Consider the following 13,654-nt stretch of genomic DNA (forward strand, 5'->3'; position numbering starts at 1 on the left):
TGAAATAGCCACAGAAATGAACCAAATTGTGCATGGCTCCAGAAGGCTTTCTTGTAGGAGGAGACACCAATGACATGGCCCTGGGGCTCTGGGGACACATGGCCATGCCCCCCGACAGGCTGTTGCCACTGATAGTGAGGAACGGTGGGCATGGAGAGGCACCAGGAGAAGGGGAAAAAAGCAGCACTGAGAGACTGTTTCAGAAAAACAGAAAATTATTTCTTTTTTCGTGAAAAAATTATTGATGGAACCCTGCTACTGTTTCCGTTGAAGTGGCCTCTTGCAGGGCTGAGGAGAATCCTGGGGGCTGGGTACCCTTTTCTTTGCGGGGCACCGGAGGCACCTTGGGTGAGTGGTCTGTGCCCCAGCCGGAAGTGGAGGGGCTGCGGCTGCAGCAGTCCAGGGAGAGTCCAGATCTTGAGAAACCCTGGGGTACTGCCATCAGAAAGCTCTAAAGTTTTACAAGAAGAAGGGACCAGTTCTGTATCAGGGCAGGAGAATATCCCATCCATCAGGACAGACCAGGACCTGATGTGCTGAGGAGTAACCCTGAGGAGAAGGGCCTGGGCCCTACAGGGACAACACACAAGCCTGTGGTGCACACTCACCATGAACAAGGCAGCTGCATATGGGGCTGCATTAGGAGGAGTGTGGGCCACCCAGACACCTGGAGTTCTCATCCCATTCGATTCAGCAGTGGTGTGACCCCACACACATGGGTGTGTGCCATTGTGCGGCTTCCCAGTTTGGAGAAGTAGGGAGGAACTGGAGAATGTAGGGTTCTGCCAAGGCAGAGTTCAGGACATAGTGCACAAAGTGTGGAACGGCTGAGGGACTTGGGCTGCTTTGGCCAAGAAGCGCTGGGGAGGCTGCAGCAGTATAGGAGTAGCCTGAGTGCCTGGAGGGTGGTTTCAGACATGGTGGGGGTTTTCTTCATAGTGGGAAACAGCATGAAAAAGAAATAATGGCAAAAAATGCAGCTGGGGAGGTCAAGGCTGGACATGAAGAGAAAGGAATGTGGCTCAAAGGGCAGTGCTGTGGTGGAGCAGGTCACCCAGAGGCAGTCTGCATCAGCCCAAGGCTTTGTGCTTCAAGGAATAGCTGGGGAGGACAAAGAGATATCAGCAAATGAAGGAAGATGCTCAGGCAAGAGCAAGGTGGGGGAGCAGAGTGGATGTCTCCAGCCTGCAGAGAAGGAGGTGCAGGTGATGCCACACCATAGGACAGGCTACTGTGGAGATGATCAAGGGATGTAAAGAGGCTGAAAGCCTCCAACAGACATGGGCTCCTTCTCCCCTTAGCTATGCCTGTTGTCTCTGCCACTGATACCTGTAAGGAGACACCTTGTCCTTACAGCACAGAGGCCTCATTGCCTCCTTATCCCCACTCAGGAACCTGGGAGGTGTCGGACCATAGTCCTGCCCTTGGCCTTGCACAGCCCCACATCACACTGTCCCAGGAAGGGCCCTGGACAACATGTGAGGGACAGGATCTCCCTTCCCAAGGGCTGGGGGTCAGGGCATGGCCTTTTTGTTAATGAGGATTCGCCCTTTGATTAATGAAACACATCCAGGTTACTCAGCATCAGAGCCACCTTTACTTTGCTTTTCCTGATCTGTCATGACTGCCTCCAGTTTTCTACCCCACATCATGCTGTCCTAGGAAAGGCCCTGGGCAATGTATGAGGGACAGGACCTCCCTTCCCAGGGGGTGGGGATCAGGGGTTGTACCTTTGGTTAATGAGCTCAGGGCTTGGCCCTCATCAGCGGCGAGTGACGAGCACAGCAGCAACAACAGAGCAACAGTGGGAGATTAAAACACGGTGAACCAGCATGCACAGCAGCAGCTACAGTAAGAGCAAAGGCTGGGCATGGATTAGGGAGGTGATGGGGAGATCCTGGAGCTGCAGTCCTGCTGAAAGAATCGCCATGAAAGCAGCTGATCTTGAGAGAGGGGCTGACCCACCTGGAAGGGGTGTTGCCAGGAGCAACCAGGAGAAGTTCAAACGCCCTCCTAGGGAGTGCAGTCAACCAGGTCCAGCAAACAGGGTTGAAGCAGTTAGTGCAGCAGTTTGTGCAGGCAGTTTAAGCAGGCAGAGAAACTCAAGTGATTTATCTCACTTGGTGGTTGTCACCTTCGCAGAAGGAGCCAACTATGGCATCCACTCGGGGCAAAGGTGAATCTTCTGCACTCAACAGGAAGGAGGCAGCAACTCAGAGCTGCCCCAGGAACATGCAGCCACCAAGACCTCAGGCTACAGAGAATTCCAGAGCCTTTCACTGCTATGGGGTGACAGTAAAGAAAACAGCTGTGTAAGGTGTGAACAGGTGGATGACCTGCTCAGCCTGGTAGTAGAGCTGCGAGAGGAGGTGGAAAGGATGAGAAGTATCAGGGAGCTGGGAAAGGAAATTGACTGGTGGGATCAAGCTCTGGCCTCCCAGGGGCAGGTAAGACCACCATCAAGAAATGATGATCAAGGGATTGCTCTCTCCTCCCCTCGTCTGACTGAAGAAGGCAGGTCAAGGAAAAGGGATGAATGGAAGCAAGTCCGCACTTGGGGTGGCAGGAGAAACACCTCCCTACCCACCCTACCTTCCCAGGTGCCTCTGTCCAACAGGTATGATGCTCAGGATGTGGTATGCAGCACCTTCAGGAAAGAGGGGAAATGGCAGCAAGTTCCTGCCCAGCGCAGAAGGAGGAGTATTCCTACTGTGACCACCCAACCTTCCCAGGTTCTCTTGCAAAACAGGTATGAGGCCTTGCAAGTGAAACCAAACAACAACATCAAGGGAGGCAGTTCCACTGAGCTGGAGGTGCCGCAGAGGATAAGACACCCTGCATCCTCCATCAAAACACCTCCCACCAGAAAAAAAAGGGCAGATTGTGATTATAGGAGTCTCCCTTCTAAAGGAAACAGAAGGCTCTAGGTGCAGGCCTGACCCACTTCTTAGGGAAGTCTGCAGCCTCCCTGGGGCCAGGGTTAACAACGTAAACAGGAAACTTCCTGCCCTGGTTCGTCCCTCAGATCGTTATCACCTAATAATTTTTCAGGTGGGAAGTGATGAAACTGAAAAGGGAAAACTAAAGACAATCAAGAAATACTTCAGGGCCTTGGGATGATTGGTCAAGGGATCAGGAGCACAAATAGTGTTTCCCTCTGTTCCCAGAGATGCAGGGTACGATCAGGGAAGATACAGGAAGACCCAGCAGATCAACACCTGGCTGCAGGACTGGTGTCACCAGCAGAATTTGGTTTTTTTGACCATGGGTTGGCTTACATGACACCTGGTTTGCTAGCGACAAATACGACATACCTGTCTCAAAAGGGGAAAAGGATCCTTGGTCAGGAGTTAGCAGGACTCATTGAGAGGGCTTTAAACTGGATTTGTTGGATGAGGGGAAGGACACTAGATGTGGCAGAGGCATACTCAAGGACGACATGTCAGTATTTGAGGGCAGTGCTAAAAAGGGTCTTCATTCTGCCATCCCAGTGGAATCAATGGCTCAACTGAAGTGCATCTATACAAATGCACACAGCATGGACAGCAAACAGGAGGAGCTGGAAGCCCTTGCGAGGCAGAAAAACTATGATATAATTGCCTTCAAAGAAAGATGGTGGGATGACTCTCATAACTGGAGCACTGCAATGGAAGGCTATAAACTCTTTAGAAGGGATAGGTGAGGAAGCAGAGGAGCTGGGGTAGCCCTGTATGTTAGGGAGTGTTTTGATTGTCTGGAGCTTGATGAGGGTGTGGATAGGGTCTATGGGTGAGAATCGAGAGGAAGGGCAACAAGGCGGACATCCTAGTGGGAGTCTGTTACAGAGCACCCAACCAAGATCAAGAGTAAGATTAAATATTTTGCAGGCAGCTCGGAGAAGTCTCACGATCGCCAGCCCTTGTTCTTGTGGGGGATTTCAACCTACCAGATGTCTGCTGGAAATACAACAAAGCAGAGAGGAAGCAGTCTAGGAGGCTCCTGCAGTGCATGAAAGACAGCCTCCTAACACAGCTGGTCAGTGAGCCTACCAGGGAAGAAGCCCCACTGCATCTGTTGTTTTTAAAATGAAGAGAACTCATAGGCAACGTGTCAGTTCAAATTCGCCTTGGGTGTAGCAATCATGAAATGATTGAGTTTTCTATCCTTGGAGAAGTTAGAAGGGTGGTCAGCAGAACTACTACTTCGGCCTTCCGAAGGGCTGACTTTGACCTGTTCAGAAGGCTGGCTGGCTGAGTCCTTTGGGAGGCAGTCCTGAAGGGCAAAGGAGTCCAGGAAGGCTGGTCTCTCTTCAAGGAGGTAATCTTAGAGATGCAGGAGAGGGCTGTCCCTGTGTGCCAGAAGGTGAGCCCTGGGGAATAAAGCCCGTCTGGCTGAATAGAGAGCTATGGCTGGAATTTAGGAATAAAAAGAGAATGTACAACCTTTGGAAGGAGGGGCAGGACACTCCAGAGGAATACAAGAATACTGTGAGGTTATGCAGGGAGAAAATCAGAAGGGCCAAAGACCAACTAGAGCTCAGCCTGGCTACCACTGTAGAAGGCAACAATAAATGTTTCTATAAGTATATCAGCAACAAGAGGAGGACTAAGGAGAATCTTCATCCCCTGATGGGTGCGGGGGAAACATAGTGACAGAAGATGAGGGAAAGGCTGAGGTACTAAATGCCTTCTTCACCTCAGTCTTTAATAGTCAGACCAGTTTTGCTCCAGGTACCTGGTTACCTGAACCAGAAGACAGGGATGGGGAGCAGTATGAGGCCTCAATAATCCAAGGGGAAATGGTTAGTTACCTGCTACACCGTTTGAACACCCACAAGTCTATGGGGCCAGATGGGATACACCCAAGGGTGCTGAGGGAACTGGCAGAGGTGATCACTAAGCCACTTACTATTATCAATAAGCAATCTTGGCTAACTGGGGAGGTCCCAGATGACTGGAAACTGGCTAACGTGACGCCCATCTACAGTAAGGGCCGAAAGGAGGATCCTGGGAACTACAGACCTGTGAGTCTAACCTTGGTGCCAGGGATGGTCATGGAGCAGATGGTCTTCTAATTAAACATAGAATCATTTCAGTTGGAAGAGACCCTCAGAATCATCGAGTCCAGCCATGACCTAACCTGTCTCTAGCACTAAACCGTGTCGCTAAGAACCTTGTATAAATGCCTTTTAAACACTTGCAGGGATGGTGACTCCACCACTTCCCTGGGCAGCCTGTTCTACACCCAGATCTACTCAGCCTTAAAGACATTCTTAGGTTGCTTTTCCTGATCTGTCTTCTCTGCCTCTAGTTTTCTGCTCTAACTAGACCTTGGGGACACTTCCCCAGTAGTGTCCCTCAGTGGGACCCATTAACATTACAAGAAACTTTGGAGTTTGAATCTGACTTTGACATCTTGAGAGGTTTCTTCAACTTCCGTACAGGATCTGAGGTTCATGGATTCAGAACCAAACCCACCAGAGGGGTTATCAAAATGCCTTTGGCTGCTCCTGTGCTGCTGAGCTCGACTGGGCTCCTGGGACAGAGGGAGCTCATGACAAGCGGCAGTGCTGCAGAGAGACACCTCTGCCCAGGAGCAGCTCCTCTGCAAAACGGAGCAGGGCTGGGGGTACTGCCTTGATATCTCAGGAAGACGAGCAAGGCAGTGAGAGAGCTTAAATGTGGTCAGGATTGGGAGGATGACTGGGAGCTCAGTGGAGAAGAAATCTTCACAGTCCTTGACATGGTAAGTCTCTGGGTGCAGGGCAATGCAGGTGTGGTTCCTGGAGGCATCTCCTAATACTGCCACAATCACAGCTTGTGGGATCTGTAAGGAGAGGGCTCTTGTCTGGCAATTTTGAACAACTGTGAAGCCACAGAGTGGAGCCAGGTTGCCCAGGGCTGTCCTTCAGAGCACGGTCCCTGCACCCCCGAACTGTGTGCTGGGGCAGGGACTCTGCTGCCTGCCAGGGACAGCACTCAGCTTGCCACGGGAGATCCCCATGGTTCTGTGGGGAGAAGCTGTGGGTGGAAGATGTGACCCTTGGCAGAGCAGAGTCCTGCTGCTGAGAGGGTGCTGCATAAGTCAGGGCTGCTCACAGCTGCAGATCACTAGAGGACATTGCTAGGGGATGTTTAAAGAAGGATAGCAAGGAGGGGGCTACCTGAAAGGGAAGGATTTTGTTCTTTCAGTCTTTTACTGAGTTTTCTGGATGGGCAATGGGATATAGAAATAAATGTGTTATTCAGGGGAGGCACTGAAATTCCAGATCCATTTCTCTCACAGGTGAATAAACCTGGGAGTACCAGAGATCAACACACTGTGGCTTACAGACAATATCAGGATCACTTTTCCAGCCCCATCAGGGTGGATCTGATGTTCCCATCAGAGCCAGCTCTCACAGAGCTGCCCCTGGGCAGTGCCTGCCTGCTGGAAGGAGTGTGCAGGACAGAGCTGAGCACACAGCAGGTGGGATGGGGTTTGTGACATTGACAGGAGGAGACCTGGGGACAGAGACACAGCTGCAGGCAGGGACAGATCCAGGCAGCAGAGCAGGGGGTGTTCAGGAGCTCTTTTGGTCCTTCTCTGGAGATGTCTGCTGGGTGTTGTCTGCTGGGCAATGATGTGACTCTCCCTTTAGGACATCCCACCTTCAGGAGCCCTGACTCTCTGCTCTGCCTGTCCTGCTGGGCTTGCAAGCTGCCCTAGAAAGGCCCAGCTCTCCTGTAGGATCCCAGGAGTGCTGAGCCTTTCCTTGGGGGTCAATACTCTCCTTTCAGAGTCCTTTGCTTCTCTCTGGGAGGGGTTGTGTCCTGCTCTCTCCATCACATCTCCACCTCTGCGCTGGCACAGAGAAGAGTTGGTAGATCTGCCCTTTCAAACCATGCTCCCCCAGTCCCATATGAGTTAAATTTGTTTTTGTTTTTGTTTTTGTTTTTTTTGAGTAATTTCTGTGTGAGTTCATCTTCAAGGAAACAGAAGTGAAAGCACAGTGCAAATGAGTAAAAGACTGATGGACACTCCTGCTGTCTTGATGCTGCACTGAGCCACAGAAAGCTGAGGACTTCTGTGTCTCCTCTCACATTTTCAGTCACAAAAATTAGGATTTCTACCCCTAAAAATAACCCACTCACCAGATCTAGTGGTGGAAAATGCAAAGCACAGACAAAATTCTTTTAAAGCCATGCTAAGTCTCTCATCTGCAGCCCATGCTCTGTAGAGTCATGAGTACAGATAACGAACTTTTCTATTAAAGCTGGATTACATCTGACTTGCACTGTGAATGTCAGAGCTGTCACAAACCAGTTCCCATGTCCCCACTGCAGCAGAGCAAAGCTGGCTGCTTGGCAGCACATGGCCAGACGTCCTGCTTCTCACAGTACAGTCAGCCAGCACAGACCAGAGAAAGGAAATGCATTTCAATTGAGGCTGATTTCTATGACAAATAGAGTGGCTTTGCTCAGAGGAGTCTGTCCTAATTTTAAGTTGTCGCTTCCTTTTTGGAACAGACCTACCATGTCAAGAAACAGCAGATGTCCAACAGCAGCTCCATCACCCAGTTCCTCCTCCTGGCATTCACAGACACACGGGAGCTGCAGCTCTTGCACTTCTGGCTCTTCCTGGGCATCTACCTGGCTGCCCTCCTGGGCAATGGCCTCATCATCATCACCATAGCCTGTGACGACCACCTCCACAACCCCATGTACTTCTTCCTCCTCAACCTCTCCCTGCTTGACCTGGGATCCATCTCCACCACTGTCCCTAAGTCCATGGCCAATTCTCTCTGGGACACCAGGGCCATTTCCTATGCAGGATGTGCTGCCCAGCTTTTTCTGTTTGTCTTTTTCATTTCAGCAGAGTATTTTCTTCTCACTGTCATGTCCTATGACCGCTATGTTGCCATCTGCAAACCCCTGCACTACAGGACCCTCCTGGGCAGCAGATCTTGTGTCCACATGGTAGCAGCTGCCTGGGGCAGTGGTTTTCTCAATGCTGTCCTGAACACGGCCAATACTTTTTTGCTACATCTCTGCAAGAGCAATATTGTGGACCAGTTTTTCTGTGAAATCCCCCAGATCCTCAAGCTCTCCTGCTCAGATGCCTACCTCAGGGAAGCTGGGCTGATTTTGGTTGGCGCCTCTCTATTCTTTGGATGTTTTGTTTTCATTGTGCTGTCCTATGTGCAGATCTTCAGGTCCGTGCTGAGGATCCCCTCTGAGCAGGGACGGCACAAAGCTTTTTCCACGTGCCTCCCACACCTGGCCGTGGTTTCCCTGTTTATCAGCACTGCAGCAGCTTCCTACCTGAAGCCTCCCTCCATCTCCTCCCCATCCCTGGGTCTGGTGGTGGCTGTTCTGTACTCAGTGGTGCCTCCAGCAGTGAACCCCCTCATCTACAGCATGAAGAACAAGGAGCTCAAGGATGCCCTGTGCAAACTATTTGAATAGAAGCTAATTCAGATTACTAAGGTTCCCATTAACCCACTAGGACCTGCACTGAATCACAGAAATAGCCAAGACTAACTTCTCCTCATATGTGTCTTAGTGCATTTTTTTTTGTTTTTTTGTACAGAAGGAGATAGGCTCCCTGTTTAGATAAAGTCTCTAAGTATGCCAGCAGAAAATTATCTGTCTCAGGTCCCATCTTTTCACATCTCCTCTGGAGGCTGGGAAGCAACCCCAGGATGCAGGAGGGATTCAGGAGGCAAATGTCCAGCTGCCCCATGGAGGAGCAGCCCCAATGGCCCTTGTGCTGCCCCTAGTTGCTTCAGTGGTTGCTCCCTCTTTGCTGCCTGTGAGTCATGGCTGCTGCTTCCTTGGAGCTGTGACCAACCACAGCAGCAGGGAATGGCCTTTTCAGTGCATGTCCCCCCTCATATCCACACTGTCCTGCTGTGCCCTTGTATTTGTCCTGTCTCTAAGGTCTTCCGTAACTTGTAACAGTCTTATCCCTACAGTGGCATCCCTGTGGCTGCACGCAGGAGCAGGCCATGTGAACCACTTTATCAGAGCTGGTCTCCATGCAGAGCATGGTCTCTACTGTAACCAAAAGGGCTCCTCAGGGCAAGGCCAGAAGTCTGGACGCCTCTTCCAAAGCTGATGTCAGGAATACAACCAAGTGGTTGCTCCCTCCAAAGGACTTTTCCTGGGGTTTTTTTGTTGTTGTTGTTGTGGTGTTCGTTTTGTTTTTTTTTTTTTTTTTTTGCTCTGCTGTATGGATTCACTTTGTCAATCTCAGAGTCCCAGGGTGATGTGTTAGGGACCAGTATCTCCCTTCTTGGTTGCAGGAGTCCACTTAGACAGCAACTGGTCTTTGACTTCTCTGCCTAATGCTGTCTCACTTGCAGTGGGACTGATGGCAGATGCCATCCTGGAGAGGAATCAGGAGCTGCCAGTAGAGCTCAGGGGATATCCAGGGGCAACATGTGAATCTGTTTGGCAGAGAGTGGTACCTCATAAAATGATGGGGATTGTCTGTGGTGGGGATCTCCTCGAATTGAAACCAGAGTCCTGGATTTTCACTGGTCTACATGTCCTTGTGCCATGTCCAGCCATGAAGCTGTGGGGAAGGCTGAGACTCGTCTGTGCCCGCAGCAGCTGCTGTGCCATTCAGAGAGGCTGGGGCTGTGGGGTGAGTGCCCAGAGCTCTGCAGCCTCCTGCGCTGGGCACGGCCGTGGGGCCAGCCCAGACTGGGCTGCTCTGCTGGGCTGGGCTGGAGAGAAAGCAGGGGCTGTGGGGAGAGCTGGGGAGGGGATGGGCTGAGCTGGAAAGTGCCCAGGAGAGGACACCCCCACTGCTGACTGAGCTGTGTGGCCATGCAGGGTAAGGACACACTCCAGTGGTGTGAGATGCAGAGCCAAGACATGCAGGTGCAGGAGAGAGGAGGCCAGTCTGTGCCATTGGTGGTGTGGACAGACTGGTAAGGTGCCCCAGGACATTTGTCTCTCCCATCACCATTTCCAGCACTGGCCGCTCACCCCAGTTGATGGGTGAGGTTTGCTCTCTGGCCATCTTCTTCCTCCTGCAGGTTTTGGTGCCTGTGTCAGGGAACAGCTGGCCCTGCCTGGCCTCTCTTCTTGCCCAGAGACTGGTAGAGCCAGAGCAGGGCTGTCTGCAGACCCTGCATGGGACACAGCTGAGGCTGGGCTGAGACCTCATCGTAGTCTACACCTTCCTCTGGCCACCAGCTATAGGACACAAGGAAATAGAATTAAGTTTCATCATGGCAAGTACAGACAGGACATTAGGAAAAGGTTCTTTTCTGAGAGGATGATGGTCACTACAGCAAGCTCGTCAGGTAAATGGTCATGGCTCCAAGCCTGTCAGAGTTCATGTAGTGTCTGGATGAAGCTCTTAATCATATATTTCGGTGTTAGGTAGTCCTGTGAGGAGCAGATAGGTGGACTCAATGTTCCCTATGCATCCCTTCCAACTTGCGATATTTTATGCTTCTATGATCTTCAAGCTCAAGAGCTGTCCATCCCAGAACTGTTCATGTGCGTGTGTTTGTCTATTTCTGAGGTGGCTGTGGAGATGCAGGAATCCAAAGTCAACTTCTGGATAGAATGCAAAATTAAGACCTGCTCTGCAAAGGATTTAAACCTTATATATGTTATCTGGATATATATTTTCAACTAACAAAGACAACCATACAGAGAGACATGGTGGAGTTGGGGAGGCGAGGAGCAACAGTCTCCATACAGTGATGGACCCCAAGGGACTGCTTTTCCTACCTGTCCACACCTCCTTAGGAGACCTGCTGCATCTCAGTCACTCAGTCAGTGATGAATAATGAGCACAGCTGTGGCTACAGAGCAACCGCGGGAGGTTTAAACACAGTGAACTGATGTGCTCAGCAGCAGCTACAGAAAGAGCTGATGCTGAGCACAGATTGAGGAGATGATGAGGAGATCCCAGAGCAGCTGCCTGCTGAAAGAATTGCTGTGAAAGTGACTGATCGCGCAAGAGGGACTGACGCGGAAGGGGTGTTGCCAGAAGCAACTGGGGAAGATTTAAACACCCTCCTAGGGAGCACAGGTGACCACGACCACAGCAAACAGGGCCACCAAATAGGAATGAAGTAATTAGTGCAGCAGTTTCCACAGGCAGGCAGGGCAAGCAGGTGGGGCAAGGAAGCTCAGCAAGCTCAGGTGATTTATCTCACTTGGTTGTTGCAACCTCACAGAAGGAGCCAACTATGGCATCCACTCGGGGCAAAGGTGAATCTTCTGCACTCAACAGGAAGGAGGCAGCAACTCAGACAGAGCTGCCCCAGGAACATGCAGCCACCGAGACCTCAGGCTACAGAGAATGCCAGAGCCTTTCACTGCTATGGGGTGACAGTAAAGAAAACAGCTGTGTGAGGTGTGAGCAGGTGGATGACCTGCTCAGCCTGGTAGTAGAGCTGTGAGAGGAGGTGGAAAGGATGAGAAGTATCAGGGAGCTGGAAAAGGAAATTGACTGGTGGGATCAAGCTCTGGCCTCCCAGGGGCGGGTAAGACCACCATCAAGAAATGATGATCAAGGGATTGCTCTCTCCTCCCCTTGCCTAACTGAAGAAGGCAGGTCAAGGGAAAGGGATGAGTGAAAGCAAGTCCACACTTGGGGTGGCAGAAGAAACACCCCCCTACCCACCCCAACTTCCAAGGTGACTCTGTACAACAAGCATAAGTCTCAGGATGTGGAATGCAGTGACTTGAGGAATAAGGGGAAAAAGCAGCAAGTTCCTGCCTGGCATTGAAGGTGTAGAGTCCCTGCTGTGACTACCCCACCCTCCTAGGTTCCCTTTCAAAACAGGTATGAGGCCTTGCAAGTGAAACCAAACAACATCAAGGGAGGCAGTTCCCCCAAGTAGGAGGTGCCACAGAGGATAAGTCACCCTGCACCCTCCATCAAAACACCTCCCACAAGGAAAAAAGGTGGGTTATGGTTGTAGGAGTCTTCCTTCTAAAGGAAACAGAATACCCTAGATGCAGGCCTGACCCACTTCTTAGGGAAGTCTGCAGCCTCCCTGGGGCCAGAGTTAAAGCTGTAAAAAGGAAAATTCCTGCCCCGGTTCGGCCCTCAGACCATTATCGCCTAATAATTTTTCAGGTAGGCAGTGATGAAACTGAAAAGGAACAACTAAAGATGATCAAGAGAGACTTCAGGGCCTTGGGATGACTGGTAAAGGGATCAGGAGCACAAGTAGTATTTCCCTCTGTTACCACAGTTGCAGGGTACGAGGGAAGATACAGGAAGACACAGCAGACTAATACCTGACTGAGTAACTGTTGTCACCAGCAGAATTTTGGTTTTTTTGACCATGGGTTGGCTTACCTGGCACCTGGTCTGCTAGCGACATATGGGATGCACCTGTCTCAAAAGGGGAAAAGGATCCTTGGTCAGGAGTTAGCAGGACTCATTGAGAGGGCTTTAAACTGCATTTGAAGGGGGAAAGGGAGGAAACCAGGTGTGACAGAGACAAACAAAAAATGCCAGCATTTGAGGGCAGCACTAGTAAGACCCTTTGTTTTGCCATCCCAGTGGAGGAAGGGGATGGAGAGCCATGCAGCAAGAGAAACAAAAGGGTTATTGAAGTGTAAGAGACCATGGAAGCACATGATGATGGCCAAAAAGGAATTGGGGCTTCTCACCAGAAAAAGGTGGCAGAATCAATGGTCCAGCTGAAGTGCATCTATACAAATTCACACAGCATGGACAACAAACAGGAGGAGCTGGAAGCCCTTGTGAGGCAGAAAAACTACGATATAATTGCCTTCACAGAAACATGGTGGGATGACTCTCACAACTGGAGTGCTGCATTACATGGCTGTAAACTCTTTAGAAGGGATAGGTGAGGAAGCAGAGGAGCTGGGGTAGCCCTATGTTAGGGAGTGTTTTGATTGTCTGGAGCTTGATGAGGGTGAGGATAGGGTTAAGTGTCTATGGGTGAGAATCAAGGCAAAGGGCAACAAGGTGGATATTCTTGTGGGAATCTGTTACAGAGCACCCAACCAGGATGAAGAAGCAGATTAAATATTTTGCAGGCAGCTGGGAAAAGTCTCACAATCGCCAGCCCTTGTTCTTGTGGGGGATTTCAACCTACCAGATATCTGCTGGAAATACAACAAAGCAGAGAGGAAGCAGTCTAGGAGGCTCCTGGAGTGTATGCAAGACATCTTCCTGACACTGCTGCTCACTGAGCTTTCTAGGGAAGGAGCCCCACTGCATCTGTTGTTTTTAAAATGAGGAGGACTCATGGGCAATGTCTTGGTTGGAGGTCACCTTGGGAATAGTGATTATGACATGACTGTGTTTTCTATCCTTGGAGAAGTTAGAAGGGTGGTCAGCAGAGCTGCTACTTCGGCCTTCCGAAGGGCTGACTTTGACCTGTTCAGAAGGCTGGCTGGCCGAGTCCTTTGGGAGGCAGTCCTGAAGGGCAAAGGAGTCCAGGAAGGCTGGTCTCTCTTCAAGGAGGTAATCTTAGAGATGCAGGAGAGGGCTGTCCCTGTGTGCCAGAAGGTGAGCCCTGGGGAATAAAGCCCGTCTGGCTGAATAGAGAGCTATGGCTGGAATTTAGGAATAAAAAGAGAATGTACAACCTTTGGAAGGAGGGGCAGGACACTCCAGAGGAATACAAGAATACTGTGAGGTTATGCAGGGAGAAAATCAGAAGGGCCAAAGACCAACTAGA

General features: G+C 50.7%; 1 protein-coding gene across 1 annotated transcript; it reads left to right on the top strand.

Moving 5' to 3' along the window:
• The first annotated feature begins 7,511 nt into the window (after positions 1-7,511).
• Positions 7,512-8,426, top strand: LOC135997022 (olfactory receptor 14C36-like). The gene has a single exon (XM_065649388.1). The coding sequence runs from the start codon at positions 7,512-7,514 to the stop codon at positions 8,424-8,426; it is 915 nt and encodes a 304-aa protein (XP_065505460.1).
• The last annotated feature ends 5,228 nt before the right edge of the window (positions 8,427-13,654 follow it).

Source organism: Caloenas nicobarica, chromosome 21 (genome assembly GCF_036013445.1).
Source record: "Caloenas nicobarica isolate bCalNic1 chromosome 21, bCalNic1.hap1, whole genome shotgun sequence".
NCBI classification, from domain to species: Eukaryota; Metazoa; Chordata; class Aves; order Columbiformes; family Columbidae; genus Caloenas; species Caloenas nicobarica.